Genomic DNA, 27,651 nt, shown 5'->3' on the forward strand with positions numbered 1-27,651 from the left:
AATTTTCAAAAAACCAAATATATACTTTGGGGACTTTTTTATATCTCTTTTTATTGATTTCTGATCTTACTCTTATTATTTCCTTCCTTTTCCTTTGAGCTCAATTTTTCCTTCTTTCCAATCTTCTTGAAATAGAAGTTCTATCTTTGTATTTTCAACTATTCTTTCCTAATAAAATAAATGAATTTAACATATAATTTTCTGTATAGGCACTGTTTCAGCTATATTCCATCTGTTTGATATGTATATCTTCACTATCATTCAGTATATGGGGCCAAAAGAAACTTCTATTAATCTAAAATATTTTATTTTTATAAGAAAAAACCTCAAATATGTAGCATGAAATGTTAATAATTATATATATGCACAATTCATTTATTATAGCATTTATAATATTCTTTATATTCATGTTCTATGTATATAAATGAAACTTTCAAAATATACTATCATATAAATTAAGCAGACAAAAATTGATACAATAGGAGGTTGCAATGTAAAAATCTTTATGGCTTGTTCTTACAGTTATTAAAATCTGTTCTTTTGTTCCACAGTAAGCATAGCAAAATGAGAAAGATAATAAAGATAATAAGGATAAAAACAGTCCATATTTTATGATGCCAGTTTTAAAAGTACAATGATTTATTCATTTAACAAAAATTTACTAAGCTACCATATGCCATCCACTGTGCTAGTAACTGTACACATCAGGATTAGAAAAAAAAAAAAAAAAAAGACAGATGTGCTATCTGTCCTGTAGGTTACTTTATATTGTCCTGGAACAAATGGACTCAGTCCTCAAAATTGGACATTGAGCCCATGGACACATGACCTTACCAAAGCAATTACCACACACACAAAATACATGCTGCTTTCTGTTTAATGAGAAGGACCTGGAGAAAACTTGCAGAGAAAGCAAGAATGGAAGAAAAGAATTATTGGCAACATAGCCAAGGGGGGTTTATTTCCAAGGGGGATGCAAACAGTAGGCTATTTGCAGTTAAGAAGTAATCATCACATAGTTTAAAAGAGTTCATGGGAGAATTATGGTAGAACTTCCTTATGTTTCCTCCCCTTAGTCAACTCAATATTAACATCCACCCAAAACAATATATTAATGAAGGCAAGTGTGTATTTTTCTTCTCCGTGAGTGCCTTTTCCCCAGGATCTCCATGCCAGCATGATTTTCATTGTTGCAAAGGTTCACAGCTGTGAGACTAAATGTTCCATATTATCCCCTGGAATCAATCAGTAGTCAGTTTACAGTGCTGACAATAGTACAGAATTCCAGCTATACATTCGGGTTGGAACTCTTCAAGTATTGATTGATCATCATGACTGCATGCTGTATGTTTTGCTACTATGACAGACCTGAGTTCCTAGCTTACCTCTACCCTACAACTCTCATGTGATCTTGGACAGACTGCTTGATTTCCTTGAGAAACAATTTCTTCATCAATAAAATGAAGATGATAATATTAGTTAACATTATTCAAAAGATTCCAAGATTTGAAATCATCATCTAGTAACGAAAGGCAGTAAATGAAACAATTTAAATTCCTAATAAATATTGTCATTTAGTATGCACAAAACGTGAGACAAAAGATCTCAGATTTTTGGCTAGTGAATTTTTAAACATAATCTTATTACAGTGATAAGTTCCTTGAAAAGTGCAGGTTTGGGAAGGGAAAAAATGGAGTCTAGGTTGCACAATTTGGTTTTAATGAATATTTCATCAGTAATGTCCAGAGCACCTGGAAGGATGGATCCAGGATTCAGGAGTAAAGTCTAGACTAAAATTTATGACCTAGGGTATTTGTCCTGCAATGTTTCCTTGAATGCACATACTGAACACATAGCATTCTGCTTAGGCTCTGCCCTGGGTAAAAGGATAATATATAAGTCAACTATCCAGCAGAAGTTATCATAGCTTTTGTATAGGATTTATCATATCTCTCCAATACCTGTTTATTAAGGACCTCTCTCTAACCAAAGAGCCCCTTACAAAGTCCAGATGTTTATTTCATTTCCATGGTATCAACTCTCTCAATATGTTTACTACATCTGCAGATGTTTATTCTTATTCCCAGAAAAGATCCAGCCTGGCTGCATCCCTAGAGCACTCAGTGGTCCCAGAGCCAGTGCTTAGGGAAAAAGGAGGAGACAAGCCCTTGTATATCAGGAGGAGCCTTTGATGGCAGACAATTTCAACAGTGTCTTCTTGGGTTTTAATACTATCATTCTTCAGCTACTCTTGAAAGTGCCCACCAAAATATCCATTCTCTAGTAAGTACCCAGATATACTCATGTATTTGGCTTTCATTTGACTTCTCTTTTTGTCTCAGTCACATAGAAATTTATACAGAGCAGGAAGAGCATCCAAAACTCATACCACTAGGCAAAGTGTTCCTTTCAGAGACTGTGTAAATAGACTATTTACCTTTTGGGATCCCAGGTTTAACAGAATTAAATTTCTCCTAAGTTGTTATACTAACCACTCCATGTTATTGTCCTTCAGTCAACACTACACAACTGGTCACAAATTCCAGTCCAGGAGAAAATGACTCACTATCTGTAAGTAATCTCTATAGCACTTCCCTTTCAACTATATAAATGATTTAAAAATAATGTGATTTTTTAAAGGATGTTTAACTCATCAACAAATTTCAGATGGCAAGGATAAAAGTTAGGGAAGACTGGTTTTGAGGAGACCATACATTTGCGGGAGTTGAGAATTAGGAAAGCATTTTATCTGTAAGATTCTTTTGCCCACATGTAGTGGCACTCTAAAAATCATATGTCTTACCCAATACTTTATCTAGGATCTGAAAGCAAGAAATAATGAGGATTCCAAATTAATTAACTAAGGTTTACTAATATTTTACAGGAAAAAAATGAAATATCTATATCTAAATACAAAATTTAAATCTTATTTCTCCATAGAAAAAATACAGCCAGAAATAATTTTCCCAACTTAAAATAAAGGCAGATTCTAGTCTACAATGGTATCTACTTGTCTCCATATGATAGCCACATAAATGCTTTGTTCTGTCACAGGAAAGCTGAAAGAAGCCATAAATTTAAACATTGCTTTTTATTCTACCAAATTTCCAGATATTCATATTTTACCAACACTAGTGTCTATATGTTTTATTGCAGAGCCTTCTGAATGCATTATGTCCACTGTCAACACATCACACTTTGAAATCACCACTTTCTTCTTGGTGGGGATGCCAGGGCTAGAATATGCACACATCTGGATCTCTATCCCCATCTGCAGCATGTATCTTATTGCTATTCTGGGAAATTGTACCATCCTTTCTATTATCAAGACAGAGCCCTCCTTGCATGAGCCCATGTATTATTTCCTTTCCATGTTGGCTATGTCTGACTTGGGTTTGTCTTTATCTTCTCTGCCAACCATGTTGAGGATCTTCTTGCTCAATGCTCCTGAAATTTCTGCCAATGCCTGTTTTGCCCAGGAATTCTTCATCCATGGATTCACAGTACTGGAGTCCTCAGTCCTCCTGATCATGTCATTTGACCGCTTCCTAGCCATCCACAACCCTCTGAGATACAGCTCCATCCTTACAACTGTCAGAGTTGCCCAAATAGGAATGGTACTCTCCTTCAAGAGCATACTCCTGGTTCTTCCCTTCCCCTTCACATTGAGAAGCTTAAGATATTGTAATAAAAGCCAATTATCCCATTCCTACTGTCTTCACCAAGATGTCATGAAGTTGGCCTGCTCTGACAACCGAATTGATGTCATCTATGGCTTTTTTGGGGCACTTTGCCTTATGGTAGACTTTATGCTCATTGCTGTGTCTTACATCCTGATCCTCAAGACTGTGCTGGGAATTGCATCCCAAAAGGAGCAGCTCAAGGCCCTCAATACTTGTGTTTCACACGTATGTGCAGTGATCATCTTCTATCTGCCCATCATCAACCTGGCTATTGTCCATCGCTTTGCCCGACATGTCTCTCCCCTCACTAATGTTCTCATGGCAAATGTTCTCTTACTGGTACCTCCACTGATGAACCCAATTGTTTATTGTGTGAAAACTAGACAGATTAGAGTGAGAATTGGAGCAAAATTGTGTCAGAGGCAGACAAACAGTCACATATCATAGAAAACATAATGGGAGTTGTCTTTAGTAGGAGAGATTTAAGGTGATTTTGAGAAAACCTAATATTCGATGCAAAGAATTATCAATATATATTTTTGTTGTTATGAGACTTATTTTATTTATTCTGGATAATGAGATGGACATAGAACTGGAAGCAAGAAATACATTGCCTGAGGTCCCCATCTCAATTAACATGAAAAATATGTCTTTTGTTATCATCTCTGGTTAAAGCAAAAAATTACAACCAAGACAGAAAAATAATAATGTCTATAGTTTTGACAGTAGTTGATTTCTCATCCTCCACATTCAATCTGTCTACACTAAGTCCTTTTGATGCTAGACCTAAATTTTATCTTAATTGTGTGTTGTTCTACATTTTAGTCATTTTAGTATTAATATGTCACCAGCATTTCTTTAGTGAAATACTGCAAAAACCTCTCAAGTTTCTAAATGTCCACTCTTGCTGTCTTTTAACTGATTCTCTGTGAAAGGTGATAGTCAACATTCTAAAAGGCAAAATACAAACACTTACTTTTTTAGGAAAGAAATTAAATCAATGAAGAACATACTCTAAGACCATATATGGACTGCACTCTATTTCTTCAACATCATCAGATAATCATTAAATTCCAGCCACACTGGCCTTCTGAAAGAATATTGATTTTACAGAGCTCTCTGTCTTCTGTGGGTTTCACATTAGATGCTTTTTGTTAAAATATTCTTGATTCCAGTTTCATATAACTCATTTCTATTCATTTTTCATAAACTTTAGGCTTAATTTCATCATAAATTATCTAAATCCTAGTTCATATTATGACCTTATTTTTATCTCTTAATTCTTCATTATACTTAATATTTGTAATTATAGATATATTACATTTATTTGTTTTTTACTTCCTGAATAAAGTGTATTGGAGAGAACTATCTATTTTCTTTATCTCTAGCCATCTGATATCTAGGACATTTCTGATGCAGATTAGATGTCAATAAATAATTGCTAATGAATGAATGTAAAAATAAGTACATTTATGGTGGAAAAATATTTCTTGAAGAGTTCAAGAATATTTCACCTAGTTAGAATACAGGTTACTTAAGTTGTGTATTTCAAGTGTGGGCATATAAATACTCAAAGATATTGAAAATAGGAATAAAGGATATGATGTTAAAGACAAACTTATTGTCTTGGATTTTACTGATGACAAAAATTCTAATTTTCCTTCCTAATATCACCTTATAATCTTGCAGATCATGGAACAATTTCTTATGCCCACTCATTAATTCAAGCCTTTTCCATTAAACATACCAATTTTATGTCCTGCACTTTTAGCCTCAGAAGTGTTAAATACTTAAAGGAGAGTAATTGGATCCCCCCAGCTGGATAATACCTCACAATTAACGAAGAGTTTTAATAGATACAAGCATTATTTTTGAACCTTTAATATATGCAAGACATGCTTCCGGGTATTTCCAGGCATATTTTTTTTGTTTGTTTTTCACGATGGCCTAGCTTTTTACAAAGCATTTCTCCCTATTTTTTTTTAATTGAAGAGATTTAATTGAAGACTCTGAGAGATTGATTTAATGAAATTCTCACAGATAGGAATTCCAAAGTTCGGATTCAATTCTTATTTTTGATACTCCAGGATAGTACTATCTTGGCTGTATTTTAGTTTACAAATTCAAGATTGCATCTGTTTCCACAAAGCTGTTCTAGTGTAGGAAATCCTATCATTAGATCAGGAAAAGAAGTGTTTGTGTGTTTGAGGTATATAACCATATCCATCTGCCTTTTCCAAAACCTTACAAATGCACACAAGGAGTTCGGGGTTGTAGCATGACAAAACAGTAGTCAACATACTTCATTAATTGAAAGAAATAGAAGCTCGTATTCTCCCAGTATGAGCATAGGCTATGTGAAGACTTCAACAGACTCCATTAACAAGATGAGTGGCAATTAAGTGGCTTTCATAAGTATCTAATACTTGCAGGGCATTATACATAGATGTCATGTACAAGACTCTCAAAGAGAATCTATATATTAGGTTTCTTCTGACATTCTCAATAAAATGAAATGAAAAATAATATAAAGATACAAAAATGCCATTGGGGGAAGGGATGACTTTTTGGTTAACATAATAATTTTCACATTTCTGAAATGCAGAGCATAGTTCCTGGAGCAACAAAAGCCCAGCTCTGGGATTCCTAAAACAGTGGTTCCCAGCTGGGGAAAATGTTGCCTCCAAGAGACATTTGGCAATGTCTGGAGACACTTTTTTGGTTGTTGCAACCTGGGAGGTGTGGGTGTGCTATTGACATCCAGTGGTTAGAGGCCAGAGATGCTGCTAACCATTCTTCAATGCACAGGACAGCCCCTACCAAAAAGAATTACCCAGTCCAAAATGTCAATAGTGCCAAGGATGAGAAACCCTAGCCTAAACCTAATTGTCAAGGAACGAATAATTAAGCCCATGGTTACCCAAATTACTATGAACTCAACTACACAACACCTCGGAGCAATCTGCTACTAGGGAAGTTCCTCAGAAAGGCAATGGAAAATTTCCAGAAAAGTGAAAGAATCCATCAAAGATGAAAAGTCCAAAGACCTATGGGAATGCATGTAAACCATACTGAAAGACAATAGTTCAAAGACTTTTTTTTTTTAGATTATGCTAAGTTTTGTTGTTATTGTTTTGTTGTGTTTTAGTTTTATATGTACTGATTTGTTTTGTGTTTATTTGTGTTGTCGTATTGGTCATTTGTGAGAGGTTAATGTGAGAACATTGGAAAAAATGGTACACTATAAAATTAAAAGTGACAAAAAGGAGCATCATTTTTAAGATGTAGAGTATATGTGAATTAGGCATAGAGAGTATGCCTTTGTGATATAAGAGTTACATGAGAACAGCAGTGTAATTTTCAAAGTAGATGACTACTTTTGTCTATATAACCTAAACATCTTAGCTTTAATAGGGCCCTTTTTTTAGCATGTTTCCCACAGCGATGATTTCACAAGACTGCAGGTAAGCTGGAAGCCTAGTAGTTTCTAGATTTTACCTAATTTCAAACTATAGAAGCTAGTACCACATTGCATCAATTCACAGACACCATTGATTGCAAACTGCATTCCTACTTCACAGATGTATTCACAGATTGCATTTCTCCAAACTTTCTGGAAAGAGCTTCTATCTCCTTTTTCATATATTACAGTCATAATGATTGGGGTCATGGCACAGAGACTGGCATATGACCAATTGTGCCAATCCCATTAAGTCCACATGTATGGAAATGGGGATCAGTTCTGCTAGGATATTAAGGAACCTATTACTCAGTTCTTTAAGTTGAGCTGATAGTGACAATTCTCTCTCCTCTTGGCTGAGATGTAAAACGTGTCCTACTGCTTGTTGATTCAACTTGGGACCGTTTAACACATTCATTCAAAACCAATAGAAATAAGATGGAGAGGTGAAAGGTGAGAGAGTTGGTGGTGCGAACAAATTCTTTCCAGCACTTAAGTGTGCTGTAGCTACCTGGGTTCCCACAGGTTTAACTTCCTGTGAGCCATTATAATATCTTACTAAGAATGTTTTACTTGTTAAAGATAATATTTGATTTGCTGTGACTTACAATGGAGTAATGCAGCAGACTTTTTGATTTTCAGAGTTTAGTATGGGTTAGTGCTTATTACAAGTATGTATTAATTAGGTCAGATAACATTCAGTGTTTTAGTGAGGACCTGAGTAGATCACACACACATACACACACACACACACACACACACACACACACACTACTCCATTTATGTTATAATTTCTGAATAGCATTGTGTTTGCTTGTATTTTCTTTTCTGTTCCAAGTAATTAATTTTTACATGTGAACTATACATTAATGGAGTTTCCCAGACATATTCTAATTGATTTTTTGACTTTCTTATCAAATATTTAATTTATATAATATATTTAAAATTGGCTAAAATTATGAAGCTTTTCACAAACATACATAAACAAGTATGTTCCAGGCACTTTATTGAGCATAAACAGAAATAGAGGCTAAAATTTGTTTCTTAAATAACTTTCACATTGGTTTACAATAAATACAGACAATAAAGAATTAATACTGTTGTTTAAGGATATAACAGAGACAAATACAGAGTTTTTAACAGAATTAGATGAGGATGAACATTTATTTAAAGGAGGCAATTTATGGACCCTATGGTAGATAATCAAAAACATAAACAAAAAAATTTGCTTATCTATTTTTGTAGTATTTTATATTAATTATTTTATGCATATGTGACTTATATCTCCAAACATATTTCAAAACATTTTAGAATAGGGCATTTTTAATATTTTATTTAAATTGCTGATGACTGACAAACACACACACCATAGGTCATTAGGAAATGCTGATCCATGTGAGTATGTGTGCTTAATCGTTCCATACACTTACACTTGAATCACTGATGATCATGCCTGAGCTAATTAGAGCAATGATAGGTTTTTTTTCTCAATGAACATGTTCATTTTTCCTTTTCTTTAATAGAATAATACTATGAAAATTTTTTGAATCTTAATTAGGACTTTATTGCTATGGTTGAGGCGACTTATATAGCTGGTGGTGTAGAGAAAGATAAAAAGGAAAAAGGAGGTGGGAAACTTAGTTATAAACATATTACAACCCCAAGCCCAATTTCCAAGACGTCTAACCTAGAATGTCCTTGCTGCTTGATTAAATAAATAACGTCACATTCAATACGACTACTAAGTATATACAGTATAACTTTGTGTTCAGTCTCTATTCTTTCATTGTTGTTCTTGGATTCCTACATTTGTTCTGAAATTGCAAAGTGAGCTGAGATTTCATTGAAGCTGAAATTTCTGTCATTCATGCTGTTTCTGACATAATTTTGCCAGGATCAGATTTCTAATCTGCTGACTCTTCACAGAGTACACAATGGGATTCATTAGAGGGGGAACTAGAAGGAAGATATCAGCTATTATGACCCTAATAACTGGAGAAACATTTTTGGCAAAGCGGTGAAGGGCCGCCAAGGTGATGATGGGCACATAGAAGATGAGCACGGCGCAGATGTGGGAGACGCAAGTGTTAAGGACCTTGAGGCGACCCTTGTGGGAGGCAATGCCCATGACAATTTTCAGAATCAACATGTAAGACACAGAAATGCATACCAAGTATAATATAGACAAAAGAGCCACAAAAAACCCATAGATGATATTGACCCTGTTGTCAGAACAGGCCAACTTCATGACATCCTGGTGGAGGCAGTAAGAGTGAGATAAAAGGCTTTTCTTACAGAATTTCAGCCTCTTTAGAATAAAAGGGAAAGGCAAGACAACTGAAATAGACATTGCAGCAAACACAAGGCCAATTTTAACAACTCTGTCACTGGTGAGGATGGAGGTGTATCTCAAGGGTTGTAGATGGCTATAAAGCGATCAACAGACATGATGAAAAGTACTGATGACTCCATAGCTGAGAATGCATGGATGAAAAACTCTTGGGCAAAGCAGGCATCTGAGGAAATTCCTGTGGCATTGAACAAGAAGATTCTCAGCATGGTTGGAAGAGAGGAGATGGACAGTCCCAGGTCAGAAAATGTCAGCATGGAGAGGAAATAATACATAGGCTCATGTAGAGACATCTCAGTTTTTATGAAAAAGAGGATGGTGCAGTTCCCCAGGATGGCAATGAGGTACATGAGGCACATGGGGATGGAGACCCAAATGTGAGCATGCTCCATCCCTGGGATCCCAATCAGGAAGAAGGTAGAGATTTCCAGTTTGGAGGTATTGAAGACTGACATCTCAGGAATATGAGGGAATCAGCATGTGGGTCTCAGAAGAGGGTTCCTGCAATGGCTTAAATAAATTGGCTCAAATGAGTATTCTTTACTCATCTAGTTGGTATAAATCTTGTGACTCCAGCTATTTCCCTACAATTCTCAGCACTAAAGCAAATTATTTCGTAAAACATAAACAGGACTAATTGCAAGACCTAGGTAATTAAGATGTCAGGAAAGACATAAAATATATTCATCTTCACAAGTAATTACCAACAGATAGATATATTCCAAATGCTATTTCTGGACTCAACAGACAGGAAGGAAGCAGCAGAATTTTTGGTCTTTATTTCCTAGAACGTATTTTGTTAAGACAGTGAAATTCTAAGCCTGGAAATTGTAAAGGTAACTATAGGATCACATAAGGACATCCAGTTACTACAACTGCATATACAGTTATCAAAGAATATTAACCTTTAAGAAGCTGTATTCTTTCAAAAAATTTGGCCAGGACAACTTGGTACTGACATCTAGAAGAAAGAAGTTGAACCCTACCTCACCCCTTACATAAAAATTATCTCAAAATATTCTATAGACATAAGTGTAAGAGCTAAAGCAATAAAGCTCTTAGAAAGAAACATAGGAGGTACATCTTTGTTACTTTGTGTTAGGCAATGGATTGTTAGGTATGGCACCAAAAGCATAAACAACAACAAAGTACATAAACTGGACTTCATGAAAATTAAAAAACTTTTATGAATTGAAAAACATTATCAAGAAAGTGGAAAGACAACCCACACAATGAGATAAAATATTAGTATGTCATATACCTGGACTTGTAGCAAGAATATATAAAAAGAACTCTGACAACTCTACAGTGAACATGAAAATATCATCAACATTGTAAGTCATTAAGGACAGGCAATTCAAAACTGAAATGAGATACCACTTCACAAACACAGATATGCTTAAATTAAAAAAAGACAATAACAGTTGTTAACAAGGATGTGGAGAAATTTGAGCCCTTCTGGATTGCTGGTGGTATTGTAAAATGGTTCTTCCACTTTGTTCTTTTTTTAAATTTAAATTTTTTTTTTTTTTTTGAGACAGAGTCTTGTTCTGTCACCTGGGCTAGAGTGCTGTGGCGTCAGCCTAGCTCACAGCAAACTCAAACTCCTGGGCTTAACTGAATCTCCTGCTTCAGCCTCCTGAGTAGCTGAGATTACAGGCTAGTGCCACGAAGCCTGGCTAATTTTTCTATTTTTAGTAGAGATGGGGTCTCGCTCTTGCTCAGGCTTGTCTTAAACTCCTGACCTCAAGCGATTGTCCCGCCTCAGCCTCCCAGAGTGCTAGGATTACAGGCATGAGCCACCGCGCCTGGCCTAAATTTTTAAATTTTTATTTATTTATATATTTACTTATTTATTAGAGACAGGGTCTCGCTCTGTCACCCCAGCTGGAGAGCAGTGGCGCAATCATACACACTACAACCTTGAACTTTGGGACCGAAGCTATCCTCCTGCCTCAGCCTCCTGAGTAGCTGGGACTACAGATGCACTCCACTACATCCAGCTAATTTTTAATTTTCTTCCTAGAGATAAAGTTTTGCTATGTTTCTCAGGCTAGTTTTAAACTCCTGACCTCAAACATTCCTCCTGGCTTGACCTCCCAAAGTGCTGGGATTATAGGCATGAGCCACTGTGCCTGGCTAGTTCACTCACTTTGGAAAACATTTGGACAGTTTATCAAAATTTTAAAAATACAGTTGTTATATGATCCAGAAATTCTCCACTTATACCTATTCTCAAGAGTTCAGAAAACATATGTTCACAAAAAAACCTGTACACAGTGCAGTTGATCACCAAGTGAGGAATGGATTAACTGCTGTGAATGTATGCGATGTACTATAATTTGGTAATAAAAATGAGTGAAGTATTGATATATGTTACAATATGAATGACCCTTTAAAGCATGGTAAGTGAAAGAAATCAGTCACAGAAGATGACATACTGCATTATTTCATTTATGTGAAATACCCAGCATAAGCAAATCCATGGAGACAGAAAGTAGATTAATGATTTTTAGAAAATGAGGGAATGGATGAATGAATAATGACCGTTAGTGGATACGGGATTTCTTTTCAGGTTGATGAAACTATTATAATATTTGATAGTGGTGATAATTGTACAGCACTTTGCATATGCTAAAACACATTGTATTGTACCTTAAAAGAATGAAATTTATTGTATGTCAATAATATCTCAATAAAGTTGTTAGAAAATAAACTAAAACTGCATTCCCAAATACGCTTATGTTTCTCTTATATGCCAGACTTACATATGGAAATGGATTTCTTTTATTACGAAAATATCTTTGGAAACCTTGCTATGCTGTCCTTGTAACTGGCATGCAAAGCAGACTAGTCTGACTGCTGTTGAGGGAATTCTGAGGTTGAGATGGCTGACCAGCCATTTTAGGATCAAAGGAATATGAATTTAGGTTCCAAACATGGAACAGGAATGCCTACCCGGGGTCATTTTTAAACTGCATTCTGTCAAAGCAAGAACATGAGCAAAGGAATGAAGATGAGCCAACTGAAGAAGAGGGCATAGCTCATCAACAGAATAGCACTGAGAGGTTTCAGGAGGTGGTCTATGAAGATTGCAAAGGGGTTGTGAAAATAGAGTCAACTTTAAACATCTACTAGACTTGAAAAATCCTGAAGCCATCAAATGACCAATAAGAGCTTCTCTACCTCTACTTCTCTTGCTTTGCTCTAACTCTTGAGGAGTAAGAACATTTAGATTAAGATATACCTACTTAAATATAAAGTGTCCTCCTGCTGGTTTTTTGTTGACATAAAAGCAATTTTATTGAAGATAATGTGTGCACATCATTCTAAAACATGAATATTTCAAAGTATTAAAAGATATGCAAATAAATGTACAGTTAGCAAATGTGTTTTGCTTTCATACCAATTCTTGCTCACTAAGGAATTGGTATTATCTTATACCTTGGCAACCAGGTCAATTGCTTATTATAATGCCATGTTCTTTTGTCTTGACTTCTTTTGTCCTTTCATATGATGAAAGGTTCTTATTGATTTATTTTGTTATTTAACAAGTTCACAACTTGTCTATTGCTTATTCTTTCCTAAATATTTTTACGTGCTTATGTCTTTCCCTGTTTCTCTCATATATGTATACATACATATATATATGCACACACATACATATATATAATTTTTGTTTTCATTTTCCTTTCTTCTGTATCTATTGCCTTCTAACTTATCATTTATAAATAAAGCATACGCCTGCTGTGTTTTGAGCTGCTGTCTCTGTGGCTGCTTCTTTTCACTTTTAAATTGTTTTCCCTGAGTTAAACTATTAATACTCCTTAGGTTGAATTCTTAGTTGGATTTCTGTCTCTAAGTTGCTTGTCAGAGGGTTAGTGATAAACATAACCATAGCAAAATAAAGTTTCGAAATAGAGGGACAAGAAATAATAGGATAAGTAGGAGAGAAATGGGGGATTTCTTGATGCAGTTAAAAAGCACACAGGAAAAAAAATAAAAACCTTACAAGCAATTTACTGAACGGCTCCTACATTTGAGCTTGGAACACACTCACCACTAGCATCAAAGGAAGATGTACAAGTTCACAGTTAGTACAAAATGTCTTTGTGCTGGGTGTAAGATGTGTCTTCCTCTAGGAATAGTTTGATCAGCTGTCTTCTCCTAAAAAATCTCAGAAAAATATACCATTGTCAAATCCCTGATTGAAACACTAATCACTGACCTCTGTTCTGCAAGGCTGTATACACATTATCCTTTAGAACATCATCACTCCCCCACTTGAGTCCTCTGTTGCTTCTAGATGGGTCTCTTATCCCCTAAACACACCAAACAGCTTTTCACTTCCGTAGTATTGCTTCAGAAGATGGTCTGAAATGGCATATGCGGGAATTGATATTATCTCATTAAGTGGCATCTAGTTCAATTATTTATTATGTTGCCTTGTTCTCTCTTCTTGTCCTCTATTGACCTCACATATGTTGCAAGAGTCTTATAGATTTTATTTTTCTATATAATCAGCATTAACTTTTCTACTGTTGACTCTCTTTTTTAAACATACTTATATAGCCACCCTGCTTTTCTTCCATCTCTCTCTCTCTCTCTCTCTGTTAAACGTATTTGTGTGTTTATATGTCTGCATCTTTTCCTATATCATTTCTCTTCCCTCTAGACACACAATCCATAAATTGCAACATATGCTTGCTGTGTTTCTGAGCTGTTACTCCTGTGACTACTTCTCCTGAGTTTTGGAACTTTTATCCCTGAGTTTAATTCCAGCTTCCCAGGTTGAATGCTCTGCTTACTTTAACTTTTGTCTCCAAGTTGGCTATTAGAAATTTAGTAATAGATATATCCACAGAAAAATTAAGTTTTGAAGTAAATGGGCATGGCATCACAGGTTAAATAGTGTTGGGCAGAGAGGAACTTCTAGATGCAATTAGCACATAGGAAGAAAGTAAAAACCTTACAAGCAATTGATTAAATGGCTATTACATTGAGGTGTGGGAGGCACTTACCACGAGTATCAAAGGTGGTCATGCATGTACACAGTTTTTACAAAATGCCTGTGTGTTATGTGCCAGCCTGGTTTTCCTGTAATGTTAGTTTGATTATTCTGTGTTAAGAAGGTCAGAATGACCCCACTTCCCCCTCCATTATTCAGCACCTTGACTGATGTGCAAAGCCTTTCCCCTGTCAGGCTAGACAAACTTCCAGAACATCATCACTCCCTCCCTAAGTCCTCTGTTGCTACTGCATGTGTCTATAGTCTCCTAAACACACATACCATAAAGCTTCCTGCTTCCATACTATTGCTTCAGAAGATGATCTGGAACGGGAGCAGATCATACTCCTCAAGTTCACCATCCCAAACGCCATAATCTGCAATGTTGAAATGCTGAAAGATCAAAATCTCTAAAGTCTAAAATTCCAAGAATCACAATCCCAAAATTTCAAAATTTGGAAAATATAATTCTGGAAAAAATAATGAAAAATATTAAAAAATATATTTATTTATGTTTTGAAAGGGGGACATATTTCAAAAACATAAAAACAGGACAGGACACTTCATAGGCCACTGTACACAATGAAATATGTAATAGAAGCAGCAGACATATTTTTCCAAGCATAAACACTTAGGTATACTAAGGATGGTTACAGGGTTATAATAATTTTAAGCAGCTTAACCTTATTAAAAAAATAGATCAAAAAGGGAAATGTATAGATGCATATAGCTATGGCTTTGTGCACCCAACTTTGTAATACAATCATCTGAAATACCATGATGAACATCCTAACTGAATCTTCTCGTGAGATCAATCAAATACGCCAGGGGTCACCTCCACATATGCAGTCACCCAGAGAGCCAAGATATTAAGAAATTTTGTCTTTTACAATGTCTTTGCAAATGTACAAAAATGACATCTGTTCATTAATTGAAGAAGTTTCAATGTTTTTACGTACACGCATAGTGCTTACACACAAATTCAATGTGGTGATGATGTGCTTTGTGAAGTCAAATGTCCAATGTCCAATGCAGAAGAAAAGCCTTTCCGAGCTCTCAGCAATACCAATGCAAATGTGTGTTTATTTCCTCTGGGCCCCCTACCAACTGGATGGTGCCCACCCACAATGAGGGCAGATCTTCCTCCTTAGCACATCCAGACCAATCAGGAAACTCCCTCACAGACATGTCCAAAATAATGCTTTAGCAGGCTTCTAGGAATGAGGGCAGATCTTCCTCCTTAGCACATCCAGACCAATCAGGAAACTCCCTCACAGATATGTCCAAAATAATGCTTTAGCAGGCTTCTAGGTATTTCTCAATCCAGTCAAGTTGACACCTGAAATTCAGTCCACAAGTTCCCTCCTGTCTACTTGGCACCCACACACATCTCTTTAGATAATATTTGAATTCTAAATAAAGACAATAACAAGCTGATAGGTTTGCCTAACATGTCACACCAACATGATGCAACTATCCTATGTATAAGCAAAAGTGCACTAACTCCTTCCCCCTACTTTGGCTTTTAAGATTGCACATTGAGGGTTTTACTCTTTTAAGGTTGTGATTTTGGAGACTTTAGACTTTAGGAATTTAGACTCTAGAGATGTTGATCTGTTGCGATTTCAGCATTTAGGATTATGCCATTTGGAATAATACCTTTTGAGATCATGATCCAAACCAAAAGTAAAAACAAAGTATCAAGTAATTTTATATAATTACTATCTGTAAATACTACTATAAATTATTTTCATTTAATATAAAAGAACCTAAGACACATTTGACATTTTCAATATTACAAAACTCGAGCAACACCTGTTGTATCTGCTGCTTAGAGTGCTGTGTTTTTGTTTGTTTGTTTTGTTGTTTGTTTCTGGCTTATCTACTAGTAAACACTGATTAATCTTCAAATCCTTGGTCAAAGTCTTACTGGGTAATAGGAGTAGCAGCAACCCAGTGTGTAGTGCTCTCCTTGATAAAAACCCTGCTTTGTCTCTTCCCTGTAGATTCTCAGAATCACATATAAGCAGATTTCATTTTTATTAATATAGAAAACCGATACACTGAATAAATTAAAAGTCATACTCTTACTTAGTCTATATTTAAATTAAATAATTAAATGGAATTTATATAAGACCCACTTCTACGGTAATACTTAAAAGCTGTGAACTCATAGATAGATTTTTTTAGAATTTTAAGGTTTCTTTCTATTTATCACATTACCTGCCACATGATTTGTATCGAACTCTTGCCAGTTTTGAGCCCAGGCCCTAGTGAAGCAATCCTGGGCCAAACCCTGGTATTGGTTAGTAAAAATCTTACTTATTAAAGTTCTTATTGTTCCAATTAATATTGAAAATTAATTATAAACACATGGGTTAAGTGAATAGTAGTGAAAATTTTCATTTTTCGTTAATGATTTTATTAAATTAGAAAGGATTGTTTTGTTTTCAAAGTTTTTGTTCTATTTTCATAATAAAACACCATGACCCCAAGGGAAAAAAAAATTGTTTCTTGTGTAGTAGTCCATGTGTTATTGAGAGGAAAACTATAAAGCAAAGACTTAAACCTAATCAGAAGCATGCTCAGTTAGGACAGACTATAGAAACAGAAACCCCTAGTTATCACTATTGCTTTCTCACAGTGATCTCATATCCCCTAACCCCAAAACATCTTACACCACCACGTAAGGTATAACTGTAGCATTCAGGTGCGAGTTCCAAGAGCCAGGTGCAGGTACTTGGCTATGAATTTCTTTCTGTGCTGAAACAGTAATTTTGGATAACCCGTGGTTGATTTCCAGGAGTGGGCAGAACTCTGGATTTCTACTCTACATTTACATACATCGTGGGACTTTTTAAAGGGTCAGGGTCCTGGTATCCATTCTAATCACTTGGAGATCAGAGCCAGACAAAAAGCATGTGAATTACTGGTTTGAGCTGGTGCAAAGGCAGGTGCAAATGTTAGGAAACTTACCAGGAAGTGGGTAGGTCCTTTGACACACATGTCAACGTCAACAGGAAATAGAGGTGGAATCCCAGAGTTTCACTGTTGTGGAAGTGCAGCAATTTATCCTGATCTGCAAAGTCCAGTCCTGCCTCCCAGATGCTTTCCCATTAACTGAGAAAGCTCTGGGGATTCCAACTCAGCAGAAGGTACTTAGAGGAAAGTAAAAGTCCCTTCTGGTGAATCCTTAACTGTTACTGGAACCAAGGAAGGTCATAAAGCCCCATGTAAAGAGGAATAATTAACAGTTTGTCAACAACCCCTTTTAAGGTTCCTATCCTCTCTCTGGCACAATTATGATTCCCTGATCCCAAAGCACCGTGTGAATAATCTTAGAGCAATTTCACAGTGTAACTATGTGTCTGCTTCTTCCACCAGAATTAACTGTCTTTTTTTGGTGGTGGTGGTGAGGCAGAGTCCTGCTCTGTCACCCTGGCTAGAGTGCTGTGGCGTCAGCCTAGCTCACAGCAACCTCAAACTGCTGGGCTCAAGCGATCATACTGCCTCAGGGACCCAGCAGCTAGAACTACAGGCATGCGCCACTATGCCCGGCTAATTTTTCTATATATATTTTAAGCTGTCCATATAATTTATTTCTATTTTTACTAGAGACAGGGTCTCGCTCTTGCTCAGGCTGGTCTCGAACTCCTGAGCTCGAACGATCCGCCTGCCTTGGCCTCCCAGAGTGCTAGGGTTACAGGCATGAGCCACCGTGCACAGCCAGAATTAACTTTCTTAACATTACAGATTTTTCATTTTACAAATCGAGGGGTTTGAAAATTTAATTTGAATCTAGCATCTTCAAGCCTAGCGGTTTTCAGCTGGATCCTTCAACACATACTTTAGTATAGAGTTGTATATTATAAATTACAAATGCCTGGGCCCTATTCCAAATTCACTGAATCTCTTTACTCAATATCCCTTGCATATTCTTGGAATATTCTTGGTATGTTATGTACATCATTTCTCATCATTTATATTTTCTTTCAAGATTTTTCCCATTGTAGGGAAATGACTATTCAGTTTTAAACATCAGATGTAACATTCACTGTCCTTAAACAAAGGCTTTATTATGATGCTTAGAGATGTTTTGTTTAAAATTTCTTTTTTCATAATGGCTTCACTATCATGTTTTGCATATCACCAATACAATTAAATTTTCTTGCCAGTTGCATCATTCTTGTCATCAAAACTTTTACATTAAAATGTCTCATTAATAAATTAGCCATGGCCTCATAAAGATAACTCTCTTTCTAGCTTAACTATCTTAAGACTATGGATAGTTTTGTTTCATTCTGTTGCATTTCTGGAAGGTCTTCAATCACTAACAGGCCAGAATTTTATGTTTTCAACAGAGAAGCAACCTGTCAGAGCCAGTGGAAAAGGACTATGCTAGGTACTTTAAAATTCAAAAGTAAACTCATGGGTGTCTTACAGACCGTTCCAGTGGGCTGAGCCATGATGTCCAGGACTCTTTTTAGTGAAGAGGTAGGTAGCTCCATGAAGCTGCCAGCTCAAGATTGAGCAGAACAACAGTTATTTACACATCACAAAATCAACAGATGAAGAACATTATATTGTGTTTGTTTGGAATATTGCTTATGTTGTTTTATGTTCTATTGTCTTAATATATAAGATTCTTCTCTTTTTACTAAGCTCTCTGTAGCCCATAGTAATCTAGTAGATGCTGCTTTTTCAAACTGAAATGAAACATTTTGAAATTAGAGCTGATTTTCATTGAATTTTCAGAGTTCAGAAGCTTTTACCAGGTGTCCTTGTTGCGTTAAGACCCTGCCTTCTTTTCAACTATGATATAATTAAAAATTGATTATACAATGAAGATCTTTCCTGATATATCATATTGGAGAATGTTTAATCAGATTGCCAGCTACTTTTGAGGAACTACAGTTGACTCTGTAGATCTAATGCTGACAGTTTATCTTCCAGGTAACCTGGCCTGGTACCTGGCTTATATGAGTCAGCCCTGAGAGTGATAAGGACGATCACATCTGGGCAGGCCAGGATACTTGGGACATTTTAAGGACCTTGAGAAAATAATATTGCACAAAATATAGATACATGAAAGCATAGTTTGATGGACGGAGTTTCTTGAACTGAGCTTCCTAGACTAGGTACAGCGTACAATAGTGGCCTTTGAATGTCTAATTTGACATTCCTTACAAAAACCTATCATAAAGTTAGGAAGGCCTGTATGACAAATTAGCATTTTTTTATTCTTGTGTAAATATTGAAGCTAAATTTAATGAAAAGAATGATCTATATCTGAGATTTTTTTATTATTAATTTTGGAGAGACAATAGGGAAAAAGTTGTGCTTCAGTGGAAAATTTTGCACTGTTTAATGCATACCCTTCCAGGTTATACGATTCCAAATATATGGAAACTTTGTGCTTTCATTGCCTCTGAGATATTTTATAATTCTGTAAGTTGTATTTATTTATAAGAATCAAAGTAATTCATATATGAAGACATGCAAATAAATTCTGTCTGGTAGGAGTTCACTTGATTTTCTTCTATTGCAGGAGCATCTATTTCTGTATTCATAGGCAAATTCACATCAATATTCTTGTCTATGAATATGTCTGTCCTATGGATTCCCCTTTGAAGTAATTGTAGTATTTACCACATTCCCTCATTAGAAAAATGAAGTAAATTAGATGTTTGATGCATGTTCATTTTATATCTGTGTGAGAACCATGATTTTACATTTTTATGAAAATTAGTCTTTTATAGGGTTTACATTCTTGCATGCGATAGATAAAAAAACATGCGCAGTATAATGAGTTATGGGTTAGTGTTAAACACAAAGTATTGATGACACTTATTAAGGAACTTTAAGGAAGATTTACTCAGGGTGATTATGGCAATAGGAATGGGAAGGCTATTCCAATGCAGTCTTACAGTAGGGGAAAGAAATTAGGCTGAACTCCAAGTACAAAATGAAAAGTAGGAACTTATAACCAAGAAACAGAGTAGTGATGGTGGGATGGAGACATGATGGATGGGAAATTACTAAGAGGAAACATCAGGGCCAAGGGGTTATTCTGGTGACATTTCCCTAACAGCCTGCTGAAGGCAGGCCAGAGTGACCATACATCATCTGAGTGACGATAGAGGATGGGATACCCGAGTAGATATTGAGGGTGATCAGATATAGAGATTGAAGGGTTCTGGTTAAAATGATTTAGCAGGATTCTTGCTAAATTAAACAACACGGAGAGGAACACAGAAGTTCTAAAGTTGAGGCCAGTGGAGAAGAGAGTTCAGAGAAGGCTGAGTAGAGCTTGGTAAAGGAGAGAATCTCTGTTAGTTCCTCCTGTTGTTCAAGAGAGAGTCTTCTTTAGTTTGAACAATATTAGTCCATTATCTCCTTCAGTCATCTATTGTTCATTAAGGACAAGTTGTATTATCTGTTGGGACTTGGTAGTGAAGGATATTTGCTGGATGGTCAGGCTGTCAAGACTTTAATGAGGAAAATCCTTATGGTGGAAAAAGATTAATAGCCAAAAACTTAGTTTCTAAGTTCACAGAGCAGCCAGTAGAGAAGATTTTTTTTTTAGCCTATTGCACTCAAAGCAATTGTATATTTTATTTTACCTTTTTGTATTTTAGAGACAGGGTCTCCCTCTGTTGCCCAGGCTGGAGTGCAGTGGCACCCTCATAGCCCACTGCAGCCTCAAACTCCAGGGCTCAAGAGATCCTCCATCCTCAGGGTCCTGAGTAACTGGAACTGTAGGTGCACAAAACTATGCCCCCTTAATCCCCTTAATTAAAAAACAAAAAATGTTTTGTAAAGATGGAATCACACTATATTGCCCAGCCTGGTCTTGAAATCCTAGCCTCAAGTGATCAAAACATTTTCAGATGGTGGAGTAAGGATGCCAGAGGCAATTTGATTAAATTTTTTGTTTGTAGTTTGAAGGTTTTTTGTGATGGCATCAGGCAGTTTGGTAAACACTCTCAATGGTTCACACAGCAACAGGCAAGAAGATAATCTTTGAAGTTTATATCAAGTTTTCCAGCTTCAGCTTGCAGGGTTTGCAGAAAAGGATAGTTTCAGTTCTCTGTAATGCCAAGTAAGAAGGGTGGCAGAAAAATTAGAAACATTAGTTTGGAAAGTTGTAGTCAGATATTAGAGGAAAGAAGAAGTGAGAAACCATAAGGATGCACCATTGCTGGGAATGGAGAAGTGGGCCTGTCAACGGGCTCCTAGGTGACAAGTGCAGGTGTATGGCAGCCCCACTTCTGTAGTAAGTAAGGTCACCTTTGATATGGGTGGTGGGGCCAGGTGAACTAGTCCTTGATCAGTAGGTGGTACACACAGGCACTAGTGGTGGCAGTAGCAGTGACATACCCAGGCAACAACAGTTAACCTGAGTACCAAATCAAAGACTCAATACTCTTCACAATAGCAACAAAGAAAATAAAATACTTAGGAATATATTTAACTAAGAAGATAAAACTCCTCTACAGGGAAAGCTATGAAACACTGAGGAAGGAAATACCAGAGGATGTGAACAGGTGGAAACCCATACCATGCTCATGGGTTGGCAGAATCAACATTGTTAAAATGTTTACACTACCCAAAGTTATCTACAGATTCAATGCAATCCCTATTAAAATACCAACATCATTTTTCACACATCTAGAAAAAATAACTCTACACTTTGAATGGAACCAGAAAAGACCCTATATAGCAAAAGAAATTTTAAGGAAAAGAACGAATTGGGAGGCATCAGCTTCCCATATTTCAAGCTATACTACAAGGCTGTGGTAACTAAAACAGCATCATTGTCCTACTTAATTTCAGCTTCAGACAGCAGTGCATATCTGATAGATGTCAAAATTATGTGTTGAAAATAAAAATTTTAAATAAAGAAGTGAACAATCTTTGGTCATTTCTAATCACTATCTAGTTGTCATGTAAGTATATAATATTAATTTTCAAATGAGCACATAGAATATCCCTTTAATTGTGATGAAAATGACAAGCATACACTGTTTTCATAGGCCTGGTAAAGTAAGCTGGGTGAAAGTAGAAACTAAGTATACTTTTTGTTTACATCAAAGCACCCAGTCTAAATATCAAACCAACAAATTTGCAAGTGTGATTCTTCAGTCCTAATAAACAAATGGAGAGATGATATCATGAAGTGATTAATATGTGGTCTGGTTCCTTATTGATTCCTTCCACTTGGTCATTGAGTTTTCATATGGTTAAGCATTCCCATCAGCTTTGCTTCGAGCACAGTTTTCCTAGGACTAGATTTCTTATCTGCTGGCTTTTCACACAGTACACAATGGGGTTCATCAATGGAGGCCCAGCAGAAAAACATCAGCCATGAGGATCCTAATGAGTGGGGAACTGTGTTTGGCAAACCGGTAGATGACAGCTAGGGAGATAATGGGCACATAGAAGATGAGCACAGCACAGATGTGGGAAACACATGTATTGAGGACTTTGAGCCTTTCCTTTTGTGATGCTATGCTCAACACTGCTTTCAGTATCAGAACGTAGGACACGAAAATAAATGTCAAGTCTAGAATGCCTGTGAGAGCAACAAATAAGCCATAGATGACATTAACCTTGTTGTCAGAGCAGGCCAGCTTCATGACATCCTGATGGAGGCAGTAGGAATGGGACAGGAGGTTCTTCTCACAGTATCTTAGATGTTTTAGAGTGAAAGGGAAAGGGAGGATCAACACCACATTTTTCAGACCAAAAACAATCCCAATTTGAAGGACTCTGGCACTGGTAAGGATGGAGGTGTATCTCAGAGGGTTGCAGATGGCAATAAAGCGATCAAAGGACATGATGAGAAGTATAGATGACTCCATGGCTAAGAATCCATGAATGAAAAACTCTTGGGCAATACAGGCATCAGGGGAAATTCCTGGAATATTGAACAAGAAAACCCTTAGCATGGTAGGTAGAGAGGAGAAGGATAGTCCCAGGTCAGACAGAGCCAACATGGAGAGAAAGTAGTACATGGGTTCATGCAGAGAAGGCTCTGTTTTCACAAAGAACAGGATGGTGCAATTCCCCAGGATGGCAGCAATGTCCATGAAACATATGGGGATGGAGAGCCAAATGTGGGTAATCTCCATACCTGGAATCCCAACCAAATAGAAAGTAGAGATTTCAATTTCATAGGTGTTGAGGATAGACATGCTGGTATGGAAGGGAAAAAATGAGAGGTTCACAAGAGTCTTCCCATAGTTCTGCAAGTAGATTGTCTCATATGCTTATCTCTATCTTATTGAAATGATTGAGATCTTGTGACACCAAATATATAGGTATAGTTCTTAGATACAAACCTAAATAGAGAAAAATAGGTAGAGAAGTAGACATCAGTATCTAACTAAAAACAAAAACCGAGAGAAAAAGAACACAAATTATTATCAAAATCTAATCTTACAACATATACAGATTATAACAGATACAAGTCCTATAGAAAAGACTATTGTTCAACTACAATAATTATACAGGCACCCATTATATCCAATTCTAAAACCTGAGACTTGCTTTTTTGTGTAAATATTGCAATCTACATCCTATTAAGAATTTGTTTAAAATTTCAATGCATTTACATATAACTTAGAAAAGTTAATATATAGAGTGTCTTCAATGAAAACATGAATTTCCTTGTCTTCATTTTTTATAGATGATTTTGCATATTTTGTAAAATTAACTTTTTAAAAACCTTATGATATTGTTGCTTTTATAGAATAATTTATTATCTCTTATTTTTCTATTTTTCTTAGTGATTAATGGTCATGCAAAGGAACACTATAGATTTTTGTTGTAGAAGCCTACTATCCCATGCTGTTCTTTCTCTTTGTGTCCTCCCTCCCTTCCCTTCTGAGCACTTCTGCATTCCCTGTTGTGTCCTTAACCCTGTATACACTTTTATAAAGAAATTCTTCAATAAACCATCAAGTGGACCCTTGGTATGCATCTATTTATTGCTAGCATGTAGTCTTTAGAAAGCTCTCTTTATCATTGGTATTCAACATATTGAGCTACATTGTAGCGCAATATATAGTGCACAGGTGGGGATTACCAATTTACTTTGCTTAGAACTTGTTGAACATTTTCAATCAGAAAAGTCATGCATTTCTTATATTTTGAATATCATCTATCACCTGTTCATCATTTTATCTAGCTGAAAAAATGTTGAAGCTTCTCAACCTTCCTAGTTAGATTACCTCATATTTTCAAATCTTTCATTCATTTGTGGTGCATTTTCAGTGTATCTATTAGTACTATCTTCTTACTTACTAATTCTGTCTTTATTTGTGTCTGGTCTCTAATGTATTGCAGCTATTAAGTTTTATTTCAACTACTCTACTTTCATTTTCTAATGAAGGTTATTTTAAATGACTATGCATTTCAATTTGTATCTACCAATCCCCTTATAACTTTTACTTATTTTTGTTAGGTTTGTTCCAGGTGGGAACTCGAAAAGTATGTATAGGATAGAATGTGGTTAATGAAAAACTGAGGTTTGTGAAACAATAGCAGCAGGAGTCTGGAGAGTCCCTGGAGGTTGTAAAATCTATGAGACAGCTGTCACATTCCTATCTCTCCTGATAAGGACAGAGCTATCCTCCTCCCTTATCTCTGCTGGATGAAATTGATGCAGGGTTCCCAGAAATCGGTTGTTTCAAAAAAATTTTTATCGCAGTGGCTGTTCTGGTCTCGGTACTCACTACCCTCTAAGAAACCCTCTATAAAACCCAAGGCTTTCCCCTCGCTCAGTGTGGATGCTTTTTCACCTCCACCCATCTGCTCCCAGATGCCCAAAATAAGCAGTATTTTGCTACACATGAGGCTTCCTGCATCTCTCTCTCATCTCCGGACCTCACAATTTTATTGTTGTTATGCTTCCTTTCATTTCTGAGGATCTTAAACATGACTACTTTAAAAATTTATTTTGGTATTATTTACTTTTCTTGTTCTCATGAATGAATATTATTTTTAATTGACAAATAATAACTGATATATGTATGGGGTGCAGTGTGATGTTTTGGTGTATATATACAATGTAGAATCATTAAATGAGCAAGTTAACATTTCTATCACGTACTTATCACATACTTACCTTTTTTTTTTTGTGGTGAGAACATTTGAAATGTACTCTTCCAGCAACTTTGAAATATGTAGGACATTATTATTAACTACAGTCACCAGGCTGTGCAATAAGTCTAAAACACTTTTTTCTCCTGGCTGATTGACACTTTGCACTCTCTGACTAATATTTCCCCAGCTCCCCTTCCCTTTGTTACTGACATCATAGCATTTCTTTCTATGTTAATCTTCACATTTGCTCTGAACTTTATTTGTAATGTCATCTTGAGTGGAAATTTCTTATTTGTTTGATGATTATTTTGTTTGTGTCCCATGATTAGACATGGCAGGTGGCTTTTCCTTATTTCCTGAAGTTTTGTAATAGTTTTAGGTTTTTTAATAATAGTTAAGGGGTCTTGTTACAAAACAGAAATGAGTACATTTTCACTCAATTTTCCCATTTTCCCGAAGAGCCAGCTTGTTACAGGTTGCAGATTTTTGCTGTGACAACAGCTATTTCTACTCTCCATGTGGGTGAACAGCATCATCTCTCAAGCAGGGTACCTTAGAATGGTCCCTTGTCAAATATTGAGCACTGGCATGCTGAGTCCCACACAGGTGTTAAACTGCCAACCACCAATATATCTCTAGACTAGGAGCCAAGAGGGTCCATGGATTGAACTTCAGCACACAGTCAGTGTTTTTACACTGAATCTCATTATCTACCTATCAATCATCTGGTATCTGTCTAGCATCTGTCTTTCTAAGGAGCATGACAATAACTTTTTAAATCACTTTTACATATTATCTATTATTGAAACGTTTGGTGTGAAGTGGAGATTAATTAAAATTAATATTTTATCTATTATTGATACCTTTGATATGAGTCAGTGAGTTGGCTGACTATGTCATATTAAATGGAATGCTACATCAAAACGTAGATACCATTGTATAAATGTAACCAATTAGAGCATTATGTTTAGGAAAAATCAATTTTTTTGAGAATTATTTGACCATAGACTCTTCTAAAATAATGAATTATTGTACTAATTTATTTAATAACATACTAGGGCTAATGGTAGTTTTCACTATCAATCCTTATCATGAGGAATTTGATAATATCTCTCAGATGTGAAATGTTGAGGTAGTTTCTAGTACTACTATTCGTTATTCTCCTTCTATCCCCAACTCTAATCACTGTGATCCACCCTCATTTGTTTCTGAACTGTTACTGCTGCTGCCTGCATTTTCATTGATTTCTGAATATTTTTCTGGTCTGAACCCCATCTCCAACTTTTTGTACTTATTTTCCTCTTTTGAAACTACTTCCATCTCTGGGCTGTCTGTAAACATTTTTGTGATATTTATAACCCTCAAGAGAGGAGGTATCAAGGGAACAGGCATTGAGAAAGAAATGTTTTAGGACATTTAGAGAGAAATGCCTAGGAAGTTCTGGATTGAGTAAGAAATTATATGCAAAACAAACAAACAAATGGAAAAATAAGGGGAAAAAACAGGCAAGTGTTAAACACTCTTACACAAATTCATAGGAAGGCAATAAATAAATTGTTACTATGACTAATGCTACTTTGCTGTCTGCCTTCAACACTAATCTAGTTGTGCTGTGTGGCTCAATTACCAGTAACAGGCTGTCTGCATATGTTAGCCCTGGTCTCCTCCAAATTCCAAGACTGTTTCTGATGCTAATCTGAAAGGGTTGTGTAAGTGTTCGATGGAAAACTGAAGCTTCATTCTAACAGGGATTGTGTAAGAGTTATCCGGGAGGGGATGGGTGTATACAAACATAATGAGTGTGATGTGCACTGTCTAGGGGATGGACATGTTTGAAGCTCTGACTCGGGGTGGGGGGGGGGCAAGGGCAATATACGTAACCTAAACTTTTGCACCCCCACAATATGCTGAAATAATAATAATAAAAAAAATAAAAGGCACATGAAAGGAAAAAAAAAAGTTATCTGGTTATTTGGTTGAATAAGTTGAATAGAGTTATTGGAAGTTCTTTTCCTCCAGGACAGAGGCTCAAAATGTACTG

The 27,651-nt window shown here is 36.1% G+C and overlaps 3 protein-coding genes across 3 annotated transcripts; 1 reads left to right on the forward strand and 2 right to left on the reverse strand.

Annotated features, from left to right (window-relative positions):
- Positions 1-3,155: 3,155 nt before the first annotated feature.
- Positions 3,156-4,145, forward strand: LOC123641570 (olfactory receptor 51A4). Its single transcript, XM_045556448.1, has one exon. It carries the CDS (start codon positions 3,174-3,176, stop codon positions 4,128-4,130), a length of 957 nt encoding a protein of 318 aa, XP_045412404.1. The 5' UTR covers positions 3,156-3,173; the 3' UTR covers positions 4,131-4,145.
- Positions 4,146-9,004: 4,859 nt separating this feature from the next.
- LOC123642025 (olfactory receptor 51A4-like) lies at positions 9,005-9,948 on the reverse strand. The gene is given in 2 exon segments (XM_045556953.1): positions 9,005-9,555; positions 9,558-9,948. Coding segments are annotated over 2 exon segments (942 nt in total).
- Positions 9,949-22,837: 12,889 nt separating this feature from the next.
- On the reverse strand, positions 22,838-23,698 carry LOC123641571 (olfactory receptor 51A4-like). Its single transcript, XM_045556449.1, has one exon. The coding sequence runs from the start codon at positions 23,696-23,698 to the stop codon at positions 22,838-22,840; it is 861 nt and encodes a 286-aa protein (XP_045412405.1).
- Positions 23,699-27,651: the final 3,953 nt, after the last annotated feature.

This window comes from Lemur catta, chromosome 7 (assembly GCF_020740605.2).
Source record: "Lemur catta isolate mLemCat1 chromosome 7, mLemCat1.pri, whole genome shotgun sequence".
NCBI classification, from domain to species: domain Eukaryota; kingdom Metazoa; phylum Chordata; class Mammalia; order Primates; family Lemuridae; genus Lemur; species Lemur catta.